The 25,606-nt window shown below is 37.1% G+C and overlaps 1 protein-coding gene across 2 annotated transcripts in view; it reads left to right on the plus strand.

The window, feature by feature from the left end:
- The window catches only part of LOC117421157 (cytosolic carboxypeptidase 1-like), a 103,337-nt gene extending 84,744 nt beyond the window's left edge, over positions 1 to 18,593 (plus strand). For both annotated transcript variants that reach the window (XM_034035153.3, XM_034035155.3), the window contains one exon: positions 15,608 to 18,593. In XM_034035153.3, the coding sequence (XP_033891044.3) occupies positions 15,608 to 15,752 (145 nt within the window). In that variant the 3' untranslated portion in view covers positions 15,753 to 18,593. The remainder of the gene's footprint in view (positions 1 to 15,607) is intronic.
- The last annotated feature ends 7,013 nt before the right edge of the window (positions 18,594 to 25,606 follow it).

The following is a 25,606-nucleotide window of genomic DNA, read 5'->3' on the forward strand; positions in this document are numbered from 1 at the left end:
GGGTACAGCAGCAGTGTCCCCCCACCGGGGATTGAACCCACAACCCTCCGGTCAAGAGTCCAGAGCCCTAACCACTACTCCACACTGTATGACATGTATTTCAGGAAACATTTTTCAGCTGTCTCTTGATATCATTAATATATGTAATTTGAATATACTCTATTATGGTGCAGATTTTGGCAAAACACAATAGTTCAGCTCTAAAGCTATTAGGCTTTCACTTAGACCAGTTTATGCCCATTTTCCAGGCGCTTTAATTGATCCACAATTAAAATTAGCAGAGGCTGACACTGATACAGCTCCAGGGGGCTTGCATCAACCAGATGAGCTTGAATGTAGTCAAACACCATTTACCGCTCTGAATCTATAGTTAGAATTTGTTTATTTTCTGACCGGATCCTGCATAGATCAAATATATGGATAACACTTACACCACTTTTTATTGTATTTCAAATTTGACACACTTTTATACAATAAAACAGATTTCATAGGGAAAAATATAGCATACTGTGTCATCAGTAGCATGTATTTAAGTTGAAAATGAATTTATAACTCGCGGGTATATTATTAGCAGGGCTTTTTTTTTTTAGTTCGGGGTTTCTTTACGTTTTTTATTAATATTTGACTAAATTTGGTTATTTTCGGTTATTAAAAATAAACAACACTCAAACGCATCAATTTTCAGTTTCTGTAATAAATTACATACACGTTTCACTTATACATAAGGTTAACTTACAGACAATGTAGAATTCTGGATGCATTTTTTATAATTCAGCTGGATGCAGACAGATTCCAATGTTACAGTTGTATTACTGCAGCTCACATGTTGTACACATTGCTTTCCAGCTTCTCAACATCTAACTTCCTGGTTTGTCAATAGAGCTTATTGAATACAAGATCATCCAATAACTTATACAAACAATTAGAAGGCAACACAAATACAGTACTGCAAAGCAATTCTGCAAAGCTAGCATAATGCTAACAGGACAGTTTAACCAGTTGACTTATTAGCCTTTTAACCGTATTAATTGTAATACATGATGTTGTTTTATTAATTTAATATTTTACATGAATTCTGAATTTTGTAAATATAAATATTAACCTAACTTTGAAATAATTACTGACCTGAATGTATTGGTCCTAAACAAAAGCAAAAACAATCTTACAACACTATAGAGTTGTTTTTTCAGAACACCCATCACAAGTTGCATTCTGTTGTAAAGATTTTTATGATTGGTCAGTAGCAATGTCTTTGCACACTGCTAGCCTTCTGAAAGCTGGTTTTATCATGTAGAAAGACAGTAGTGCATGACTAGCATTATTTAAAATATATTGCCAAAACTCTTTAAATTAAAAAATTCAAAATAGGTCTTTCTGGGTGATTTTTTGGTTATTATCGGTTGAAACCGAAAACTTCAAGCCCTAATTATTTGATTATTTTATGTATTGGATCATAATGGTTATATAACATGAAAAACAGTTTTCTTGTATGATGTTTCCTTGTTGCTTGTGTAAAGAAAATCAAAAAATGAGCAGCTCTTCTGGGTTGAGGAGCAATACAATATTTACTGTTTTGTGGGCTGTGGTGAAGGCCTTTGTCCATGACATACCCAGACCCATAGAGAGCTTGAATTAATTAGAAACAGAATAATTTCCAGATCCAGCACTTTATAAAATAGGAGAAAAGCTTGTTTTTTCAAATTCTTTCGAAAATTAGGAACGCTTAGGTTACTAAAAGGTTAGGTTGTTTAAACAGTTGTCTGAATACGATTTAAAACAGATTAGAAATAATTTAATTATACAGCAAAAAAAACAATATAGAGAAATGGATTGGAAATGTGAAGATTACCTACACTTAGTCAGGAAATTTAGTGGTTTTGCTATTGACATTCCTGTGTGTGCAGACTGGTTTCATTTGCTACTGTTTTTCCACTTAAATAAGAAAAAAGACCTGTCTTTAGATCTCTGAAATTGTATTATGCAGGTCGTGCTATAGTATCAATATTGCTTGTTTCCAGGAATCATAACTGTATACAGTATTAGCATGAGCCACAAAATTAGCAAACATGCATTGGTGCTTTAAATTACTGTAACAAACTCAAGTCAGGCCTAGTAGGACTTTCTATCCAAACATATTAAATACAAATTACTTCTTATATAGTTTTTTTTCTTTAAAGAACTAGATAAACAGACCCATGGTTTGACCTTTCATTAGGCAGTAACATTGTTCTACAAATCCTGTATTAACTATTACATTATTTGATCAGATCATGTAATTCGATAGCAAACAAGTCTTTATTTAGTTCATGTAATAATCATGCACAGTAGCTTATCCTCCCATTTACAGTGTCAACTATTTCCTGTGTACAATTGGCCAGTGCACTGTTCTTGGAGCTCCCAAGATGAGAGCATGCCAAATCAAAGGAAAAGTTAATATATTACAGTATCCGCCACTTACACCGTACAGGGTTATTTCAGGCAGCCGTTTATCGGACAAATAGCATTTGCCATTTGGCATTCCCATTGATTTCAATAACAAAGGCATTGCTTATGCCGTGTTAAGCATGCCGTATATTTTGGGCAAACTCAGCTGTTTAGATCCTGTTATGTGTCATTCATATAGATTTAAATAACAAACACGCTGCTTATAGTGTAGTAATCGCTCTTACTAAGCCACCAATCAGCTGTTTTCACCTTGTTACCTTGCCATTCACATATATTTCAATACAAAAGGCAGCACTTTACTGTAAAAGATTGACAGATCGACCAATCAGCTGTTAGCACCTCTTACTGTGCGAGTACCCCTGTACTGTACCTTGGCTGTCCCTGTACGCAGTGTTGGCTTTACAGTTTGAAAAAACAGCACTGCCTGCAACAGCAAACATGGTTGGAAAGAGAAAAGCGATGCGCATCAGCACGAAAATGCAGTGTAAATAAAATGTCTGTTAGATGCTGTGCGCTTGCTCAAGCATGCTTGAAACTCTGTCAGTCAGCAAACAATGCAACGTTGCTTCAAAAAGCTGGGGTTTCTGTAGTTGAGGAGGAGAGTGCTGATGAAAATGCAACGAAACTGAAACTCTGACAACACCAAAAGGGATGTCAGAGGAAGAATTCTCAGCTGTGTCACCTTAGCGACCAGGACGCTTTGCCTGAAACAGACACCGATGATGTAAGCGTGGGTGCTGCGCTTGTAACACTGTGGTGTGCTATGGAGCAGCATCCAGATATTGAGCCGAACTGGGATTTTTTAGAAAACGCTGACAAGGTTTGCCGTCCGTACTTGCAAAAAAAGATCGTCCAGATGGGTATCACAGAGTTCTTCGCTGGAATGAGTTTGCAGTAATGTAGTCTACCTGTACTGTAGATTTCTGCACTTGCATTACTTTTTTTGCACTTTTTATTACGTTCATAGGTTTTAATACATCTTTTTTATTAGTGTAATGAGTGTCTTAGTAAAGATTTTTAACCGCATACACACTTGTTTGTTTTGATTACTGTTCTGGTGGTTGGGGGACATTCTGAATGTCAGGTTATTGTGTGGGAGTTTATACAGTCCATCGCTTACTGCAGCTGAATCACGTTAACACATACGCGCCCGTTCTAAGCGGTGGCGACTATACCGAATAAAAAATACACAGTCCTGTTTTGAAGTGGATTGTATCTCTTTGTTTGAACATTTGTATACAGGAAACTATCAAGCAAAATATGAAAGATGTTCATAATGACAGGTTTCCTTTCAGTTATGGAATTATCATTCCGTTTCCTTTCAGGTATGGAATTATCCATTTAGTCTTGCATACAAGTACATTTCATTAATCATCAGGTTTGATAGGACTCCTTTTTGGCGGACTAAGTATAAACGCCTAAGTATAAGCAGTGTTTCCCCTGGGTTCTAGTCACTAGTGACTAATACTTTCTAAAAACATTAGTCACTCCAGATATTCAATAGTCACTACTGGCGCACAGCTCAAGTTTTCAAGGGTGTTATGAATCCTGTTTTTATTTTATACCTTAAATCACTGTATTGACCAAAACAATTATTTAATTAAACCATTTTAATAATGCTCTACAGTTTAAATAAATTGGTAATTTACAGCTGTAAAGTTTTAGAACATTAAAATTCAAGAACCAGATTTATTTGCCCTGAATAGCTACATACAGACACATAATGCATTATGAATTACTTATACCATGTATGTCTTTTTACAATAAAATGAAAAAAAAAAACATTGTTAGAGTATTATATACAAGCCATGGAAACAGATAAGGCTGAAACTTTGCAATAAGGCTGAAACTTTGCTGCTTGTTTTCTTTTTCTGTTATCTGACGCTTGTGAGCTTTGTTTGTTCTTTTTTATCTGGTGTTCTGAATCCAAGTCTTCATTTTCTAAAACTTGTTGTTCTGTTTGTTCTGTTTCACTCTTGCTGTGGCCGCGCTGAAAAAAACGAGTGGTTTTTCTTCTGCGACAGTTTTGTTTTTTTAATTCGCGCGCACAAGTTTACCGCAATCATGTATTTATATTGATGAACAAGTTATAGAAAAGAAGGCAAAGAAAAGTTCACTATCTACGCATCTCTACAGCTGACCTCAATGCGAAAACATATTACTGGCATTTTTAAATTATTGGTGACTAAAACGTACAGTACTGATGCTAATTAAAAAAGAATAATAAAACGCTTACCTAATATCAGTGTGATGGATGTCCCTGCTTGTTACCATAGAAATCACTGATGATGGCAGGGAAATTGGAGAGAGCATCAGTTGCAGAGACAGGGACATTTTTGGCGTTTTTAATCTTTGATGGTATTTCGTCTTGATCGCCCTTTGCTAGTAATGTACTAGTATTGAGCAAACAATCCACATTTTTTCACTGGATTGAAAGCTAAAAACTCTTACTACTCTCACACCAGACGTAACGGTTTGTCAAACTAGACCGCATGACAATACTGCGGTTTCTGACTGGCCATTTTGAAATGTAGTACTTAAGTTACAATAAACTTTAATCGGGTCATTGAAAAGAATAAATATCGACTTGCAGGCATGAACGCACAAGGAAATAAAATGAGTTAAAGACTAGGCTTTTAGTTTTTTAAACTTAAAAGTTTTTTAAACTTTTTGTATCCCAGACAGACTGCAGTAACCACCCAACTGTTTATATTACATTTAAACAACAGGGCTTATTTAAAATGTACATATTTAATATGTAAATTAGTCGTGTGTGCACTGAACGCTCTGTCACAGCACATCAGTCTGGTGTTCGCGATTAAACGTTGATTACATGACAAAAGTTTGCAATAGATTGGCAAGTGGGACTAAATAAAATGTGTTGTCTTGCATTTCAGAATTTTTCTTGAGTACCCCCAGGGGTACGTGTACCCCAGTTTGAAAACTTCTAGAAGAAACTACATTACCAACAGATACAGTTTAATAGTAGTAGTATTTAAATGCCGTTGTCCTAACTGGTAAATTCTTCCAGCTTCCCCTTTTATTTTGACAATTTCCATATAAAAAACGGCATTTTTATCTTGACATTTCATTCTTAGCCCCAAGTAAATATTTGACAGTTTTCAAAACAATTGTTGCTTTATTTTTACAACACACGTTGGTGTTGTTGATAATATGATAAACGCGTATATCTGCTTCAGGTTAAACGATTGTCCGTGTTACACAGAACACTACAAATAAAATGTCAAATATACACTATGTATTTCATTGGTTTTGTGGATTTGCTATGTTTTTAACTTATTTTAATACTGCACATAATTATATAGTTTAGAAAATGCTATTTACCAAAACCATGCTGCACGTGAACTGTATTACATAATAATTTCCTTTATTCCGATTCCAGTGGTGTTTTCTCAATGCAAGAGATATTATATACAGTGCTGTATAAAATCACGTACACTGTATATATATAATTTTATCATGCTCGTTATAGGCCCACTGGCGAAATGCTCAAGAGACAGTTGGTGCTTAACACATACAGAATAATTTTGGCCCTGAATTTTAGCATTTTTGGTCATAGAAAAAACACATTTCACATATTTTATAACGTTACCGTAGGCTACTTTTTTTTTTTTTAGTTAATGCGTTTTCGTTTCACAAATCTTCTGCACACAGTATTTTTAAGCACAACTATAATATTTCAACAGTCACTACCGAAGCTTATTACTTATTCTTCCAGAAGTAATGGTCGGGTGTAACAGTGATACGAGGTTATATTTGCGCCGGGCAATGTTGTTAACAAGCCTGATGTTGTCGTCAGGCTTTACTGTGAAACTGCCTGTAACCAGGGAGGGTGTGATCGCATTCTACTGGACTGGAGAATAATGGCATGGGAGTTTAATTATGAAAACGCAAGTATAAACAAACGATTACGAACAAAAAGATTAGCCTGTCGCCAGACATGTCATGGTAATACAAAATGCATTAATTTACTGCTTATTGGTATTGATTGCGTCTGGTCAGGGAAGGGGGACACACGAGCGCGTTAAAAGAATTTCAGCGGGACATTGGCGCAATGGCGCAGCCTAGTGCGAACACTGCAGATGCAAAGGTTTGAGCAGAACTCTCTGTAGTCGTGAAAGCGCAGCAGCAGATGCTATCAGGTTGCAAAGAATAATGTGAGGCTGAAAGCTACAGCAGCACCTAGTACAGCCTCATAAAGCGGTCTGGGTCACCATGGTAACTGACACGCAACATGAAACTGAGGTGCTGAATGGCTGACTGCATTTTTTATTTTTTTTTTTTAACTTAGTTGTCGCCAATTATTTTACCCCGATTTTCACCCCAATTTAGCATGCCCAATTATTATCTGTATCCCCGGCTCACCGCTCGCAACCCCCCCGCCGACTCGGGAAACGGAGGCTGGAATACGCGTCCTCCGAAACGTGCTCCTGCCAAGCCGTCATTTTTCGCACTGCAGATCCACAGCAATGCCACCAGACCTATAGTGCCGGAGGACAACACAGATCTGGCGGCTCCACTGCAGAGCCACAGGCGCCCTATCGGCCACAGGGGTCGCTGATGCGCAGTGAGCCGTGGATTCCCCTGCCGACCTAAGCCCTCCCTACCCGGGCAGCGCTCAGCCAATTGTGCACCGCCCCCTAGGAACTCCCGGTCACTGTCAGCTGTGACATAGCCTGGATTCGAACCTGTGATCTCCAGGCTATAGGGCACATCCTGCACTCCGCGCGGAGCGCCTTTACTGGATGCGCCACTCGGGAGCCCCATGGCTGACTGCATTTATGTCGCCAACCATGGGATGAGAATGTTGCAGAGTCAATGAATCGATGAGGCTGAGGCGCTGATCTGATCAGCAACAGTGACTCTATGGTTTAGCGATCCCTTCTTTTGAAGAAAGAGACGTTGTGTGTGACTTTAACAAAAGGGATTTTTTTATATAGTACAAACAGAAACGATCGTCACTAGTGACGATTCCACTTTTTTTTTGTCGTCACTTTCAAAAAACATTCGCAAATTACGAGAGTGACGAGCGACAGCGAAATAAGACTAAGTATAAAATGCCTAATATATCAACAGTCGCAACAGCTTGTGAGTTCCAAAATAACCTTTGTTTGGCTGGATTCGCTTTTATTTTGTATTTACATTTTGGTTGTTTTTATGTGCAGTAAAAACATAATTATTTTTAATGTTTAAAATGACCCATGTTATCAGTAGGATCAATAGTTAACACTTTGAATTGCCTGGGTTATAACCCCTGGCCAGGGTCCATTAGGTCTTAAAATTAATACTGTGGGTTTGTCTGACTGGCTGCCTGTCCAAAGTGCATTTTTAGAAAAATACCATATGACTTTGTCTCTACTACTTTGTAGCTGTCAGTAAGCCGTTAGCAGTCATTGCTTATACAAAGCTTACTGTATGTGAACAAAACAGAACAAGAAGAAACACCTACTGTTGTAATTAAATATATTTTTAATCTGATGAAATGAAGTACTGAAAAAATAAATGCACACAGTTTAATGTTTTTGGAACATGGGTTCTAATGCCTTTGTGTGTTTTATAATCATTATACATTGTGTGTGTGTGAATATTAATATGACTAAAGTGGGAACACCAAAGCAATAAGGACTCAAAATCGTAAAGCAATGTTTTATGGATATACTTTGAGTTCATCCACCTCCCCCAATTCCTCCCTCGTAGCTGTCCCTTGGTGCTATCTGTTATGGGGAGTCTACTGCCTTGTCCAGCAGGCCAGGTGGCAGTTGTCATTTATGTACACCACATAATCATCAATAAAATATCATTCAGTTGCTTCTGTATTGTGGGGGTTTGCCTTGATCTACTGAAATATAGATTTCTGTCTTTCCATATTCCTAGCGCTCTCAGCTTGGAAGAGTCATCAATCATGTGCTTTAAATAGAGTGGAGGGAACTGTAAATACTACATCCTTGAGGAGACCACATCAGAGGTCTGCGTATGCAGTATGAGCAGTAAAATGACCGTTTTGCAGACTGGATATGCAGCAGATGTATTGTCATGAAGATTTGTCTGATTAGTTAGCTTTCAGTTAGGACCAGCAATTGTGCCAGTTTTCAGTCCAGGCAGAGTCAGTCAAGACAGCATATCTGTTTATGCCAAGTCCATATTTGATATGGCTTTATTACATTCAGATACCAGAGTATGGTGATTTTATATTACACTAGAAATCCCCTGGATATGTACCAGCCAGTATCCCTGTCTTTTGGTGGATAAATTGTGTAGTTAGGGTATGCCAAATGCCAGAATGTTATTTTCCAGCTGGATTATTTACACCGAATAATTCAAATTTCCCAACATTTAATACAGTAATTGCAAGGAAACAAGTACATAAAAGTTAATACAGTACCTGAGTCTAGAAAGTATATCCATGAAGCAACATGGATATACTTTGAGTAAAGGCTGGAGAGAGTTTATGCTGTACTCTTAAGTAAAAATGGAAGATAAAATAAGGTCAAAAATGTGTGGTGTCTATCTATGTATTCTTCTGTAACAGTTTACACAGGTAAATCCATTACACCACTTTTCATGAAGATTCAATATAGTTGAAGCATGTGGCTGCGTGAACAGGATAGCTGATGGGTGATGTCAGACCAGGAAGAGAGACACAGTACTGGGGTATGAAGCACTGATGTGTGAGAGTATTACTCAAATAAGAGATTTAAATAAAACAAAACACTTCACTTAACAAAACAGCACAGTGGCCAAAACAGACACGGAACAAACCAGTATCGTGCTGGTCTAAAACTAGCAGGAGTAGCAATTATTTTCTTTTTCTTTTAGTTTAACTTTAACTTACGTTCCGCCTCTGAACACCCAACCCAGAGTCAGAGATCTGCCCTTCTTTTATGCAGCTGTGCTGGGACTCGATTTCTAATCAGTCATTCAATTGAGTCCAGACACAGTTTGCATGTGAACTGTTTGTAAAACACCCGTGCCCAAGTACATCTACATTTTAAATACTGATAACACCATACCCTGTGCACCAATACATACATACATACATATAACATGAAATACGCACAGGGGTGGGTGTACCCCGCCACATATCTCCCCCCTTGTGCACAGCACACATGGCCTCAAAGGCCATCTCCACCCTTAAAATCCCAAAAGTCACGATCATAATCCTGGGCCAGGAACGGAGGCCTCAATGGGCCAATGGGTGACCATGTTGTCAGTGGCAATGCTGTCAGCGGAAATGCTGACTGAAGCTGCTCTCAGCGTGGGCCACTCCGACAGTGGTGGCGGTGCTGTGCACTCCAGCAGTTATGATGGCGCTGCGGGTGGAGGTGATCTCCTCACCACCTCTCCACCCTTCTCTGTAGCCGGCAGCTCCAGAATATCCAGCAGCGCAACTGCTGCTGCTGGACACAACAAAGCCCCAGGTGATGACAAGCAGGAATCCCCAGACGGTTTTGAACTGGCAGCCGTAGGCTTTGCAGGCTTGGCAGCTCGAGGCGGTGCAGGCTTTTCAGCCCTTGGTGTTGCAGGACAGGGCAGGAGTTGACCCTTGGGAGGTAGCTTCAGATCCTCTGGTGGGGGAGCGTGGCTCCTCCCGGTGGGACTGGATATGGTGGCATATGGTAGCAATTGTTTTCTCTTTCTTTTAGTTTCACTTTAACTTATGTTCTGTCTCTGAACACCCAACCCAGATTGAGAGATCCGTGCTACTTTTATGCAGCTGTGTCAGGCACAGTTTGCACGTGATCTGTTTGTGAAACACCGGTGCCCAAATACCCCGCCACAGGATGCTGCAGTCAAATTAATTTCTACCTCTGAGGCCCTTGGGATTAGTATAATTGTCAACTGCATAATTATAACAAATGTGCTTTTAGGAACGAATGAACCCTAATTGACATAGTTATTATTATTGTTGTTATTATTATTATTATTATTATTATTATTTATTTCTTAGCAGATGCCTTTATCCAGGGCGACTTACAATTGTTACAAGATATCACATTATTTTTACATACAATTACCCATTTATACAGTTGGGTTTTTACTGGAGCAATCTAGGTAAAGAACCTTGCTCAAGGGTACAGCAGCAGTGTCCCCCACCTGGGATTGAACCCACGACCCTCCGGTCAAGAGTCCAGAGCCCTAACCACTACTCCACACTGCTGCCTAGTTATCCAGGTTTTGGTATTTGTTTACAGTAGTTACAATGTCTACAATATTATGAAATATCCAAAGAGGTTTGACAGGGCTTTTTCTGCCTTTTTTGTTTCATGTGATAAGAAATGGTGAATCTGTGGAATAATCCACTGTTTTCCTAATTCGGAGGATATTTATTGCAAATGCCATTGTAACTATCATTTGTAAATGCTTTTTTATTGTCCACCACTACTTACAAAGTAAACCATGTTAACATTAAAAACTGAATTGGCTTTCAGAAAGGAAAAGAAGCAGTTGACTACTGTGGATAGTTGACGCTGGTTTCTTTGACAAATGTCCTTGTTGCAAGTCAGTTTCTTGGGCAAGACTCCACATCTGAGATGTCTTTGATAAGAGGGTTGAAAGACATTCATTCTGGAGAGCAGACTTTGCTGTAGATTTCCACCCCCAACTTCCCTGAAGGATATTGAGGAAGTAATCCTTGAATAATATCCACATGTGTATGCAAAACAGTTTAAACACTGTGCAGAATTATGTTGAACCATGCTGACCATGGTAGCCCAATGCTGTATTGACAGCATCATGGCAGGTGTTTCAATGGTTTTGTCCAATCTGCTCCTGCACCTTCTCTGCCTCCTTAATAAATGCTGTTTAAGTTGCACACTTTATATTTTAAGGGTTATATAAATGCCTCAGGAGGAGATTTTTCTGTTGATGTAACATGCAACGACAGGTGAGATTTCTGGATGATGGAACCCAAATTCTTTCTGATACAAATTTTGAAACAGCTGTATTTTTGTATTCTCTTGGAAACCATTTAATTGTGTTCTCAACACAAATATAGTATTTATCTTGGTTTGTTTCTTGCTCTCGGAATATTGCATCTATAACGTTTTTTCAGAGGCTAAATAAACATTGCTATCTTTCCCACACTAGTCTGTAAACTGATGCATAAACGTAAATGGTTTTGTCTCCTTTTTGTAGATTTAATTTTGTAATTCTTGCCAGAACTATGTATTGAAATGGTAGCAGAATTATTTAATATAATTAATGTTATGAACTATGCTTGTTTCTTGTGACCCAGCTGCAAGTTGTAAGACTTGGTTGGTTTTTAACAGGAACAAATGATTGTTGAACTGTTAGTGGCATAATAATCCTTTTGTGGTTTAGCAATTTACACCTCCTCCATTTTATTTTGAACTTCAAGATGCTTTTTGCATCCATCTTGGACCTCAATTCAATAGACTTGAAACCCGACCTTCACTTTACACTCCCTGTGTAACAATCCCGGTTGGCCCTGCACCTGTGTCCGTGCAAGAAGCAAGACCGGAGTTCATGGTATAAAAATGTACTGTTAAGAATGAACAGTTAATAGTCCTTTCATTCATTCCAGCACGGTTCATGCACCCCTTACTGACCACTGCAGAAAACCACAAGTCTGCAGTACCCATGATAAAACACGACTCTCTTTGCTCAGTGGTGCTTGTGGGGATTTGTTATTGTTGGCCATTCAGAATTTAAACATTTGAAAGTGAGGCCATGTCGGATACATGCTCAATCACGCAGCTGCTGTTTAGGATCAGACAGGCACCATCAAAACTATAATCCTATTGAAACCTGGCATGTAAATGTTGATTCACCTTGAAGATCCTATAACACCTGGTTGTCACTCTTCCAGAATGCCAAGCGCCAATGTGAAACTTATGATAGTAGTGCTATGCTTATTGACTCTTTCAAAATCAATACAAAAGAAAAGTATAAAAACACGAGAGGTGTTCTAGGGTCTTAATGGGTAAATATATACACTAAGTAGATAATTAAAATGGTTTACAACAGTAACCTTCTACAGAATGTCAACGATCCAAAGAAATAATACCATTGTTAGTCAAAAGGCAAGAACTTCCATGTTATACTTGCCTTTGGTCTTTTCAGAGCTGTGACTTCATTGATACTGTAGTTTATTTGTTTTTAGTCTTAGATGCCAGGTACAGGTTAGCACAGCCTGTTTGTTTAGAATATCGGCTGCCAGAGTGAACTTGATATTCTGACAATGACTTCATTGAAAAGCACAACCCAGAAGTGACAGACAGTGCCCTAATCTTCTAAATCTTACTTCCCCTTGTCAAAATAATTGTCAAATTGACAAGGAGTACTTTGCATACCAAAAAACTTCAATGCATGATTTAAGGGTGAGTGACATGTTTCCGCCAATGTAAACCAGACCATGAATTAATTCCTTGCAGAAATAAGTAAATATACAGTACTATGAGGTGAAAAAGCCTGACACTGTAAACAGTAATCAGAGTTCTATACTGGCTCAATTTGTTTTCTTTAGGCCTCAAGTCTAAAACTACTTTTCCCCTTGTTCCCTGTATAGATGGATGGTATGCTTGTTTGTGGGTGAGCAACCCGTTATTTATTCAACATCCTCGTTTTTGTAAGATTAACCTGTTGGAGGCAACTGTATAAATTACAACTGCATCATTAAAACTTAACCTTAAAAATAACCACACCAGTGCTTTTATAACCAGCCCGTATATGTTTGTAGGAGATAAAGCCAATGTTTGGAAGGCAATCTGTTCCATGCTTCATAGCATTACTGTGCATCAAGACGTGCGTGGAATTAATACACTAGACATCAGAGCAGAAAAAGACACCTCTCATATACATTATGTAATGGTGGTTATTGTGTTCTTATAATATAGTTTGTGTAGTAGCTTTTACATGACATTGTTAACATTTATGACTTATGTCAGTATAGTTTAACAATATGCAGTGTTAGAAATACACTAGCCATGCACCCAGTCCTGAGTTTCCAAACTACCACCAATTAAGTATATCATTTAACCTCTGGCACCTGTGGATTTCAATAATATACCTAAACAAGGAAACCCAGGACAGGGTGCCGAGCTATTGGAAGTTTCTAACCCTGCAATATGTAATGTAACCATATGCTTTCCCTGTCAATAAACAAGATCATGTTTGGACCTGCTTAAGAGAGCCATTATGGATCACGGATTAGGATACATTTACTATCTAATAATCGACACTGCTGCATGCATACAGACATGGCATGAGCAGTTGGTAACTTAGTTATTTAATTTTTTTTTTTGTAACTAGGCAGCCAGTTAATATGAGAGCATTTCACAGTATGTGCCCTGTTTGTTTTTATACAGTTTTATTTTTAAGGCAGTTCTGATTTTCCTTTTTGTGGTACACACCAATCTATATCCCTCAGCTGTGTTGCCGTATAGTTGCTTCCATTCCCTCCAGAAGGCATTTTACTAAATAAATAGGTAGCTGGATGATTTGATAAAAAAAGAAAAATAGAGGTTGCAGACCTTAATAGGGGGCCTCATCTGAATTTTGAAGTACTTATCTAATGAAATATTAAGAAGCACTTAGAGCTTCTGAACAAATATCTTTATCCATCCCCTGGAGAGAGTAATGAAACTGAGCATGTGCTACTTACGAGCCCCCCACATCCCCCACCGCTGCCAGTCTTTAAGTGACTCCTCCTGTTCAGCATTTTGCTTTTTCTCTCTAATGGTCGATAATCACTTTAGTTCTTTCAAAGAAGTATTTTAACACATTACCCAAAAAGCCAATTAGATTAATCTCATGGTCATCGCAAGAGCCAGAAAGTACCTGATACTTCAGAACTAAATTTTATTTGTTAACTAAAAAAAGTCAGGGTCTCCTCGGATCTTCAGTCATTACTTGTGTGTCGTTGACACAATTGCCAAAATGATATTTCAGAAATTTGCTGTGGTTTTAATATGAGACTCATTGTGTGAATCACTCGCTGGTAATTTTATAAGAAAATGACATTACCAATATTGTTTCAACTGTCTACAGTTCTTTTAGTTATTTTTTTTTATCTCTTGAATTGTTTTGGTTGAAAATGAATTTTGTAAAAAACATAAAATAGAATCCTTTCAAAACAGCAGTGTACAGGACATGATACACCAGCCAACAGTACTGTACTAATAGTGATAATCTATTACAATCATACTCACTTCAGGTTTTTGTTGTAATGGCATACATTACATTGTTCACTTGTTCACATATAACCATTTTGTAATTTAATAACAAATTACCAGCCAATAGGACTACTGATATTTGATTAAGATAACAACTTAAAATTAACCCTCACATGTGTGAGAGCTAATGTAAAAAAAAAGCAATTAAATAAATGTTGCTTTGTTTAACATAGAACAGTTGCTTTGCAAAATTACTTTACCTTCTGTTTATACTGTGCCAGTGTTATACCTTAGAAAACGGTGAAAGTACCTATGTGACATATATACAGCACGTGTATAGATTTCACTGAAAAAAGCATCTTCTGTTACAAGAAAAACCAATAGAATCCACATATATTTCCATATTCAGATGAAACTATCACCAGCACATGAAAATTAACTGAAACAAAGATTGATTTCTGCAAACACTGTTTCAAAGTACAACAATATTAAACATGCTTGTTTCAAGAGCAAACCTGTACTGGAGTTTTTCTATTCAAATTAGTCGGTGGAAGACTGTGTTTTACAACTTTTAAACCTATCTGTCTTATCCATTACATGTTTGAATGTCCGTGGTGACCATCGAAACACAATGCTCAGTTTGACACATTATTTTTTGAAGTAAATAATTCCCCAGAAGAAAAGCTTTATGAAACCACAGATGCGTCCTTCAACACTACTAATGCAGACTACCCACAGTGCATGCATGGACAGTGAAAATATGATGTGTTATTATTCAATATTATCCAAGCAGTAAGGTTACGAACCACTGAAGTTGATGCCTCCCTATTGTGGTTGCCAAAAAAGTTGCATAATTTAAAAATCACAAATAATTATGGATTACAGTAGATACACAAGCTCCAGCTCCACTTTTCTTTTACTGCAGCTGTGTATCATCTCTGGTAACTGCAACTTGTTTTTTTGTGTAATTAGTGCACTAATAAGTTCATTTTCATTGTGCTCCATAGCCCCACCACCTATGTGCTTGATGACGATGAGCCCCCGTTTCTGGAGGAGGTTGATTACAGTGCTGAGAGCAATGAGGATGCTGATGTGAACGAGAATGCTGCTGACAATGATCCTTGTACCCAGGAAGCTGTGCTCTCTGACTGAAGCAACCAGAGACTACCTACACTGAGCATTACATTTAAAGAGAGATCCATATTTAAGCTGACAGCAACAAGAAAGCACATGTTAGTGCTTAAGGAATTCTGATTTATTTATATATACCGGTAGCTTTTACATTTTTAGCATTACATTTTGATTGCATTTGTTTAACTTAATATTGCTGCATGGCTATCCTGAATTTATCTTCTATGATTTTTATATTTTTTGTGCCATGTATTTGTCAAAGAAAACCTCTGGGCTAGCTCATTGTGCTGTTGTGCATGTGTTTTGTGAAAAGTGCAGAGTTGTACAGCTTTTTTCTGTAGTATTCAAATCAATGATGTATGTATTTCTTGAAACATTATGTATCTTTATGTGATTGTGCTAAAAAAAAAGAAATCATTTGAAACTTGCTCTAAAATTATGTGACACAAATTAAATGACCTACAGCTTACTTATTTTTTTGTTCTTCTATTGGTACAGAAAGCACTGACATTACATTTTTTTCTATAATGGTAATAGGTGAAAAGCAGCAATATAGTTTTTCGTTATGTGCTAAATGTAAATTAAAAAAAAAAAAAAGTTGGGCAATTGGATCATTCGTTTATCAGGGTAGATCACAGTAGTGAGTGGAGAAGGACGGGAGAGCCAAGACCAAAACTATAAGAGAAAAGTCTCATGTTTAACAACAAGGTGAGCAAAAGCAACTTAAACCAATCCAAAATCCTTTAAAAATAAAACACACAGGGATTTTCAATGGCTCTTCTAGTGAAAGCAGTGGTTCTAATCCCGTTCAGGGATCACTATATTGGACTTCGGGTTAGGGAATAAAATCAAGGGTAAGAAAAGAAGCAATACCCCTAATGCCATTAGCTCATGATATTCAGAACCATGATACTGCATCACAAGGAATATCTGCAGTACTGGAACTGTGTTCTGTATCTCAGGTTACTGTATTCTGTAGGGGACTTCAAACAGAATTGTGCTCAATGGTAAATGCCCAAAAGAAGCAGCATTTTAGTCCAGCTGTATCTGGTTTTCTAGCCACGTTGTATGTTGTCTTCATCAATGAGATAGTAGATTAAAATGAGGTAATTTGTTTTGGTAACGATGCTACCTTCACAAGAATCGGCTCTCCAAAACAAAACCTTAAGATAAACATCAAAAGAATTGGCCTTCAGGGCACATAAATGGTGTGATGGTGTTTTTTTTTTACTTCTATGAAAAGCAAGACTGAATTGAGATAAGAGCTGAAGTTCCTTAAACTTGACATTGTTATTGTCGCAGACATACACTGATTAAAACAAGGGAGAGGTATGGCTACAAAGCTAGCAAGAGGGTCGGTGTTCAAAACAAAGTGGCACATTCTTGCACGCCTCACTCAGCAGCTAAACTATAGGATCATGAAACTGGGTAAAACGAACCAACATTGTAGTAATATTTTGGTCTGTGTCTCTTACACAGGGTGGCTAATTAATATGCAAGGGGGGAAGAAAATAAATAGAAATGGTATGTCGAGATCATGAAAAATTATTTCAGGATCTCGACATTTCAAGATCATGAGATTAATTATCTCAGGATCTTGACATTTCAAGCTGTTATGTCGAGCTCACATGATCATTTAACTTGACATAACGCAGTATGTAAAGTATGGCACCATACTTCCATGGTAATGACAACCACACTTCTTTAAACAGGTCTTACCACTTCTGACTGCATTGTTCTGTGTTCCAATACACTTAATATTTGTTCTTCTAACCTCTAGAATTTCTTCAGTAGCAGTGGCTTGATATGAATGCCCTGTTATTCCTCTGTAGTCTGTGTGTCATTTTTAGGATCTAAAAACTTTCTACATAATTATCATACAGGAAAATCAAATCATCAATAAAATATTTTACCATGTTCTACCATGCACTATGCCTGATTCAAACGTTTTTGAAAAGCATGCTGCCTCCATAAGTACAATGTTCTCTTTTTCCAGTTACGTCTCCTTAAAAATGAGTGCTTCTTGGATTATGGTGGCACCAGTCCCGCTTCTTTATGAGAGTGTGAGACTAGGGGTCTACTTCTGCTATAGTTAAACTGCATTGTAATTGCCCAGAACGAGGTGTATTTCATTCATGATTGCACCCAAATCATAATGTGTGTTTCATACATTTTACACTGGAACTTAAACTCTTAAAACAGGCCCTGGACTTCTCCTGTGTTGTGAAGTGTTGTTAAGACACAGCATGGGTTAAAGCATGGCATTGTGTCTGCCACTTACAACTATGTATGCAACGTGACTCTAGCATGAATTCTTTGTGTAACAGACGCCTGTCCTCAGTGTTTCACAACAATAATGTCTGAGGAACTACTCTCAAAATGATTTACATGATTAGAGGGAGGCAGCAAGCACATAGAAAGGTTCATCTTGTCACATTATCAGGTCAGACAAATTGTAGTGTAACTCAATACGTGTGGTGTATGGTTTGTCTTTAGAGAGGCCTTTTTGTGCAGTTTGCACAATAAAGTGAAGATGAGTGGTCCTGTATGCCACAGCTATGATTATGTTTGTATTTATCATGAAATACTGTAAGTTTTTTGCCCATAGTGTAGAGCACCTAAATCTTGTCTCCCACTGCTATTGTCATCCCAGAAGTGGATGCTCTGTAATGTCTTGATAATCCTTTCTCTGCAATCTCATAAAGATACCTGTCTGAACTTTGTAAAGTAACTTTGTACTTATTGTAGAAAAGAAATACAAAGGAAAAAATTCAGAGAAGAATACCATAGTTTTAACAACACAAAACTTACCAAAAAGTCTCAGGACAATAATATAATTTGTCTTATGATAAAAAAAAATAACAAATGATAATATGTGTTTAACACTGTAATTTGATATTGAGGACATAATTAGAAGTATTTCTCCTTACAGTAAGTGCCCCTTCATGCCCTCGTGGAATAATATTCTTGCCAATATGTTTTGAAACATTTTAAGTGGAGATGCGTGTGTTTATTTAGTTTCATTTATTTACATTACCAGGTGCTGTTTAATGATAGAGCAAAGTACATTTTAAACATTAAACATGCAGTAGGATAGATAAACACTTTATATTAATTGTTTTGTCCAAGCCAAAACCATTGTTTAAAGTGTTCCAAGGAAAGAAAAAAAAAATTGAAGATAAGAACATTTACATGTATTTTCATTCTTTATACTTAATTATTCTCAGGTGTCTTTTCTCTTTAAATATAGTTGTATAGAGCAATATGTTTTCCAATCTGGAGGTTTCAGAATGGGCACAGTGTCCTTGTTTTTCTCTCTGGACTTCAATGATTAGATCCCTAACCTAAAAATAATCACAAAGGCCACATAATTACAGAGAATTAGAAGGTGGCCACTAAACACTGTCCCTATTGTATTTATTATACCCCTGCATTCTGTCTATGATGTTTTGTGGGGCAGCAGTGTGGAGTAGTGGTTAGGGCTCTGGACTCTGGACCGGAGGGTTGTGGGTTCAATCCCCAGTGGGGGGACACTGCTGTTGTACCCTTGAGCAAGGTACTTTACCTAGATTGCTCCAGTAAAAAAAAAAAAAAAAAAAACCCAACTGTATATATGGGTAATTGTATGTAAAATAATGTGATATCTGTATAATGTGAAATAATGTATAATGTGATATCTTGTAACAATTGTAAGTCGCCCTGGATAAGGGCGTCTGCTAAGAAATAAATAATAATAATAATAATTTTGCCCTCCACTTGTGTTTAAGTATGAACTGCATAGGACTAACATGGAGTCCCCAGATGGAAATGTAAGGTACGTTCCAGTGTTGGTGTATGCATGTCAGAGCTGGTGGTTTGCTGGTTTTCACTGCCTGTGCTTGTTCAGGAGACATGGTGTTGGTTGAGGAGCTGGTTAAGTAGGGAAAATAGGTCAATTAAAATCCATCTACTGTTTGCTGTCTACTCTCCTTGATGAATTTGCTGTAACCCTTGTCTGGGATTGTACACAGTATACCTGCTAGAGCCCAGTAAGAGGCAAGTACATTTTTAAACAAGGTTCTGTCTAGAAGGTCTGAGGGAAAAGTTCAACTGTTGAGGTGGGCACAACCAGCATCAAATGACCAAAGACTGAGCAAATATAGTATTTTCTGGAGAAATGGATGACAAAGCAACATTTATGTCACCCTGTTAATACACTGAGCTATGAGGGTAAGGTACAACAACCCTCATTTTTATATTAAGACTGCTCTTAATGATAACTTACTAATGACTGGCTCCCTACAGACTGGAGACAAGAACAGGGTCATTTATCACTGCCTAAATGCCAAAGCAGTAGATATGTCTGCGATGTTGTAGCCATCATAATGTCAAAGTGATAGAAATGATGCACTGAGCATTATCTGGCATGCTCAAAAGGACTTGTCCTGTCGATATTGAAGTTTGCAGGCAAGTGAAAACTGGGTGATATCGGTTACAAAATCTTAATGAATAATCAATATTTTAAATATGGAAAAACATTTGTTACAGTGAATACATGGTGAACAAATACCTATACGTATAGAAGGGAGAATAAACCCACTGTTATATACCTTTCACACTGCTGCTTCTTCATAATAGTCGTAGTAGTAAAAGTTCTTTCCACAAGAAAAATACAGTATAATGATTTATTGTAATTCTACAGTACTGGCCAAATACTATAGTTACTACAAAGAACATTCCAGTTTATTTTTCTCAATACTGTACATTTTGTAATTTATATCACAATGCAATATTGCATGCTGTAATAATAAGCACTGTATAGTACTGTATTACAAAATGTAACAAACATACTATTTTTGTAAGTGCTTACTGCACTAGCATCTGCCTGCTAAGTACTAGAGTTCTATTTCTATAACGTTGACTCCAGTCTTTAATGAACTCCTATTTTCTTAAACTCATTTGGCAGGATTATCCTTTTTTTCCTTTCCATGACCTGTGCAATAAGTGAAAGAAAAGCAAATAATGGTTTGCATCAGCAATCTCATCGTCTCTCTACAGAACTATTCTGTGCTTTCAAATCTTCTGTTAATGGTAATTTGTTAGGTTTTAGGCTATTCATAATGTTAGGGCAGATAGATGTTAACAGGACAGTAACAAGGGTAATGTGATGGCTAACTCTCTGAACCTGACAATAACCTGACAGGCGGGAAATTCCCACAAAACCATCAGTGGAAACAGAAGCAAAGATTGGGTCTGGCAGGGTGTACCTGTCAACCATCTATTAGCCAATGTGCACTAACCTCAAAGTCAGGTAAAATGAAACTTTCCTGTTATCGTCATGTTGTCTGTGCCATACTGTTGAGTACACCTCCTCCCCAAGGGTATATTTGGATTACTAAAACAATAACTTGGGTAGTCCATATCTCTAACATGTTTTTCTTTATGAGTAGGTAATAGCAATATCCTTGTTCAATGAGTGGTTGTAATTGAATTTCTTTGGGATGTGGTATTACCCTTTTCAGTGATGAATCCAGTTCATGTAAGTCTTCAGTTACAGCTACTTCAATTCAAGCGAAACATACCATGCTTCTTTATTATTACCAATAAGGTTGCTTCACTGTGGTTCACTTGAACTGAAATTCATCCAAGAGAATGAATGCTATACTTGTGTTTTGAATTAATTATTAAAATCTAACTTGTTTCAGAAAACTTTTAGCAGGAACATACTGTAATTTGAGTGAGGGACAATCCTCTCTCCCCGTCATCACACAAACACACTGTGACAGGGTAAAGGATCACGTCCCCCGACTTGCTCCATATAAATACTATTTGTATGTGTTAAGCCAGTTAAGCTCCAAGTTTGTGGAGCTTAACATGCTTAGAGATCTGGTGCAGTGGTCTTCAGGAGACTTAATTAGTTAAATCGCAAATGTGGACAGGCAGCACTAGTTACTCATTAGGGAGTAACTAGTTGGACGGATTGTCCATTGTATAAAAGCTGTGAGAGCGAGAGACAAAGGGGAAGTGTTCCATAGAAGCTTCTGGAATGATACAAGAGTTGGTCAAGTTGTTTGAAATGGACCCCACTTACTGGGTTTGAGTGTTATTATCTTCACTTGTGTTTCCCTGTTCTGACACTTACAAGTAGTGACGACAGCACAATTATTTTTCTGTATTTTTAGTTTTATTTGTTTGTTTGTTTGTGTTTCCCTTGCCCTGATCATAAAGGTGCAAGGAAGATAGCACTCTGTTTGTTCCAGTAGCAGCTGATGGCCTAAAAAAAAGGTGAGGCAGAAAAAAGGCAGAGGGCTTGTCATCCCCTGAAGCCCCCAGCAGCAGAACAACCTTAATATTGTATTCTGACTGCCAACATTTTTCATATCTTCTTGACATTTTACCCCAATTTGGCTGTTAAACGCATTTTCTCCACTAGCCAACCGAGAAAACAGTAGCCCATTATAGTTTATTTTAATAAACTTACACACTGTTGGCGTATGTTTAAAAATGCACTGTATACAACATTAATATAGCATTTCGGTTTCAAGACCACGTCACTAACATACTTTGCATATAACAAAGTTGTTAAGTCAGAAGAGGCACAACTACAAACCTGTTTCATTGATCTGCCATGCAAAAAAAGGAGCCATAGTTTGTCCATGTGAGCTAATTACCACAGTTACTGAAAGTAAACAGGGCCAGCAAGATAGTTATTAGCTGTGCCCCCAGTCAGCCAATCCACTCTCTCATAACAAGCACTCTGAAATGATATGTTCTTGTTAGAATTTTCCATTTTTGATGGTGGCCTCCCTTCAAATTGTAGACAAAGTTTTTCTGTGTAATATAGCATGGCAAATGGAGTCTTCATCAGCTCTTCATCTTGATCAACAATGTTATTCTCCATTGTACCTTTAAAACTGCCTGCACATGACAATCAAACAGCTGTGTTTAAATATATTAAATATATGCTTATAGTTTATCTGAACAGTGGCAGACATCTGAATGGAGCAATATTACTGAACTGTCCGTGTCTCGGTTTTGTTGTTTTTGAAAGATGCTCTCTGAGCTCCAGTTTGGCTGACCCGACAGTCACATGTCCAGAATTGGTTGCTTTCGTTGATGCAAAGTATTGATTGGCTGGTTTTGGTGGATAATAAAATAAATGTTGATCAACTGTGTATTTGATTAGTGTTTACTGTCCAATAGATATGAACTAAGCTTAAAAATACAGCACTGCCATTGTACTGTATTTAAAAGTAGATTACAACAGGCATGTCTCCACTGAGGAAAAACAACTCTGGGCTGTTCTCTCTCTACAGCCAGAATTGCTGTTAATATTGGAATGTTGACTCTAGGGTTTAGGTTAAAATGTATTTTTTTTTCTTATATTTTAGACAATATAATTTGTTTTATATATATTTTTCTTTTAGTATTTTTTTTTTTCACTTTGAAATTTGGAGGAGGCACAGCCTCCCGTGCCTCCTCTGAGAGCCTCCACTGGTTTGTTCTTTACTTTTGTTTTGTTGAAAACTACAAATAAAAGGACATTATTTATTTTTGAAACTGTGACAGAACCCTGTTCTTTTAACACTTTCATGCAAGGCCTAAAACAAAACCCGCTTACACACACACACACACACACACACACACACACACACACACACATTGCATATCAGCAACTTGCCGTCAGTATGCTAAACATGAAATATCAGGCTTTGAGTTAAAGTATTTCGAAGAGTGTATAAACAATGTATAAACATTAGGTTAAACAGTTCTTTGAAAACTGAGAAGAAACTTCTAAAAAAAAGATATTATGAACTGGAAATATGATTTAATTAATCAAAATGGCCTTATTAAAGAACAGTCCTCAGCAAAACATTCTAAAATAGTCCTTCGTCTATCATTTTCTGGATAACCCTTAACTGAATGCTTAAAATCAATGAATCCTTAAAATAAAAAGGCACTTAAGTGATGATTTCGTCAGTAGAATGTCTTCTGTATTAAGACGTGCTATCGATTAGATTCAGCACTGCTCCCAATCTAGTGCACTGCTGAATTGTTTTGTTCTTTGACTTAAGTCAACATCCTGACATAAAGCATAGTAAACATTTCAATATTTTTTTTAATCAGACAATAAATATTTGTGCTGATATTTTAGGATGGCAATGGTGTAAAACACAAATATGGCTTAAAGAGTTTATCAGACATATTTAAAACACTGAGCACATTACAAATGGTATTGGCAAATCCTGTGTCACTTACATAGGATTATTAACTGATTGGTCTTTCCCTTGGTTGCTTCCACAGAAGTTTTTTGACAATCAGATGACTCCAGGAAGAATTATCCCTTAAACTCTTAACTTTTTTGGTAGATTAATGTATTGTTATTTATTTTTTAGCAGACACCCTTATCCAGGGTGACTTACAATTATTACAAGATACCACATTATTTTTACATACAATTACATTATTTTTTACACATTATTTTTACATACAATTTATACAGGTGGGTTTCTACTGGAGCAATCTAGGTAAAGTACCTTGCTCAAGGGTACAGCGGTAGTGTCCCCCACCTGGGATTGAACCCAAGACCCTCCGGTCAAGAGTCCAGAGCCCTAACCACTACTCCACACTGCAGCACTATTACATTGGTGTGAAGCATGCTGCTCCCACACTGTTGTGTGAAAACAAATTTGTAACAAATTTGTATTTGTGAAAATACAAACCAAAAAACAAATAAGACAGACGAAGGGAAGCAAAGTCCTCTTGGCACACGGAAAAGAAAACAAAAGTTTTCTGAGAAGGAGCTGAGAGTCCTAACGGCTGAGGTCACTCAGCATGAAACGGAGTTGTTTGGAAAAGCCAGCCAACATCAATTATGCACAGTCGGCGCCGACTAATCGGGATACTGATAATCAGGATTTCTGCTTAAATGGGATACAACTCTGGGAGACGGTTCTTCCCAATGCTATTTATGTTGTTTAATTGGGATGTCACTTTGTTTAATTGGGATACAGTATTTTTAAATGATGAACAGAGATCGCTTTTCAGAGCAAGACAGGTTCGCGTAGCACAGTGCAGTGAGTACGTGATTACGCTGTGACTTGCGTAAATTATGTAAACCACGTTGAACTCTTAAAGGAGCTGGAGTCTTGTAGTTTCTCAGGCTGCTGTTGCAAAGAAAGTTTGCGTATTAACATCGCAGGTGCCTCTCCTTGTGAGAAGATGTGATTTCATTCTTTTTCATTTCATGTAGAAATAAAAAACAACATTTAATTTTGTTTAAAAATAAAAAAGATTCTTATTTTTAATTATGTATTCAACATTTAGTCATAATGTGATGTGATTTTATTCTTTTCATTTAGAAACAAAAAGGTGTGACTAATGTCTCAAATGCCACTCGTTTAATTGGGACAACCGTGTGGATAGTCATATTTTTTTTTTTTTTAACTTATAGAATAAACTGTAATGCAGTATACAGCTATGGCCAAAAATGTTGCACCACCTAGAATTTTAGGATTGAGACATAATTTTAAAAAAAAAACCTATATGAACATAATTTAATCAAAGAAACTACAAAATATATCACAAAGGAATATATATACTGGAAGCCATAATACCAGTACAATATTTCATGTTAGATTTTGAAATGTCAAATTTTCAATTTGTGTCAGTTTTTGTTAAGTATATGCAAAACTAAAAAAGCAGTATGTGATTCAATAAGTTAACGTAACATTATTCAGCAGGTTTTCAAAATGTATTAATGCTATAGGGTGATGCAAAACTTTTGGCCATAGCTGTATAATGAATACTCCAGATTTGTTACACAAACTACTGTAACTTTTACATCATTCTTATACTGCACACAGTGCAACATTACCTGTTTCTATGTTGGATTT

Source organism: Acipenser ruthenus, chromosome 1, assembly GCF_902713425.1.
Source record: "Acipenser ruthenus chromosome 1, fAciRut3.2 maternal haplotype, whole genome shotgun sequence".
Classification (NCBI taxonomy): Eukaryota; Metazoa; Chordata; class Actinopteri; order Acipenseriformes; family Acipenseridae; genus Acipenser; species Acipenser ruthenus.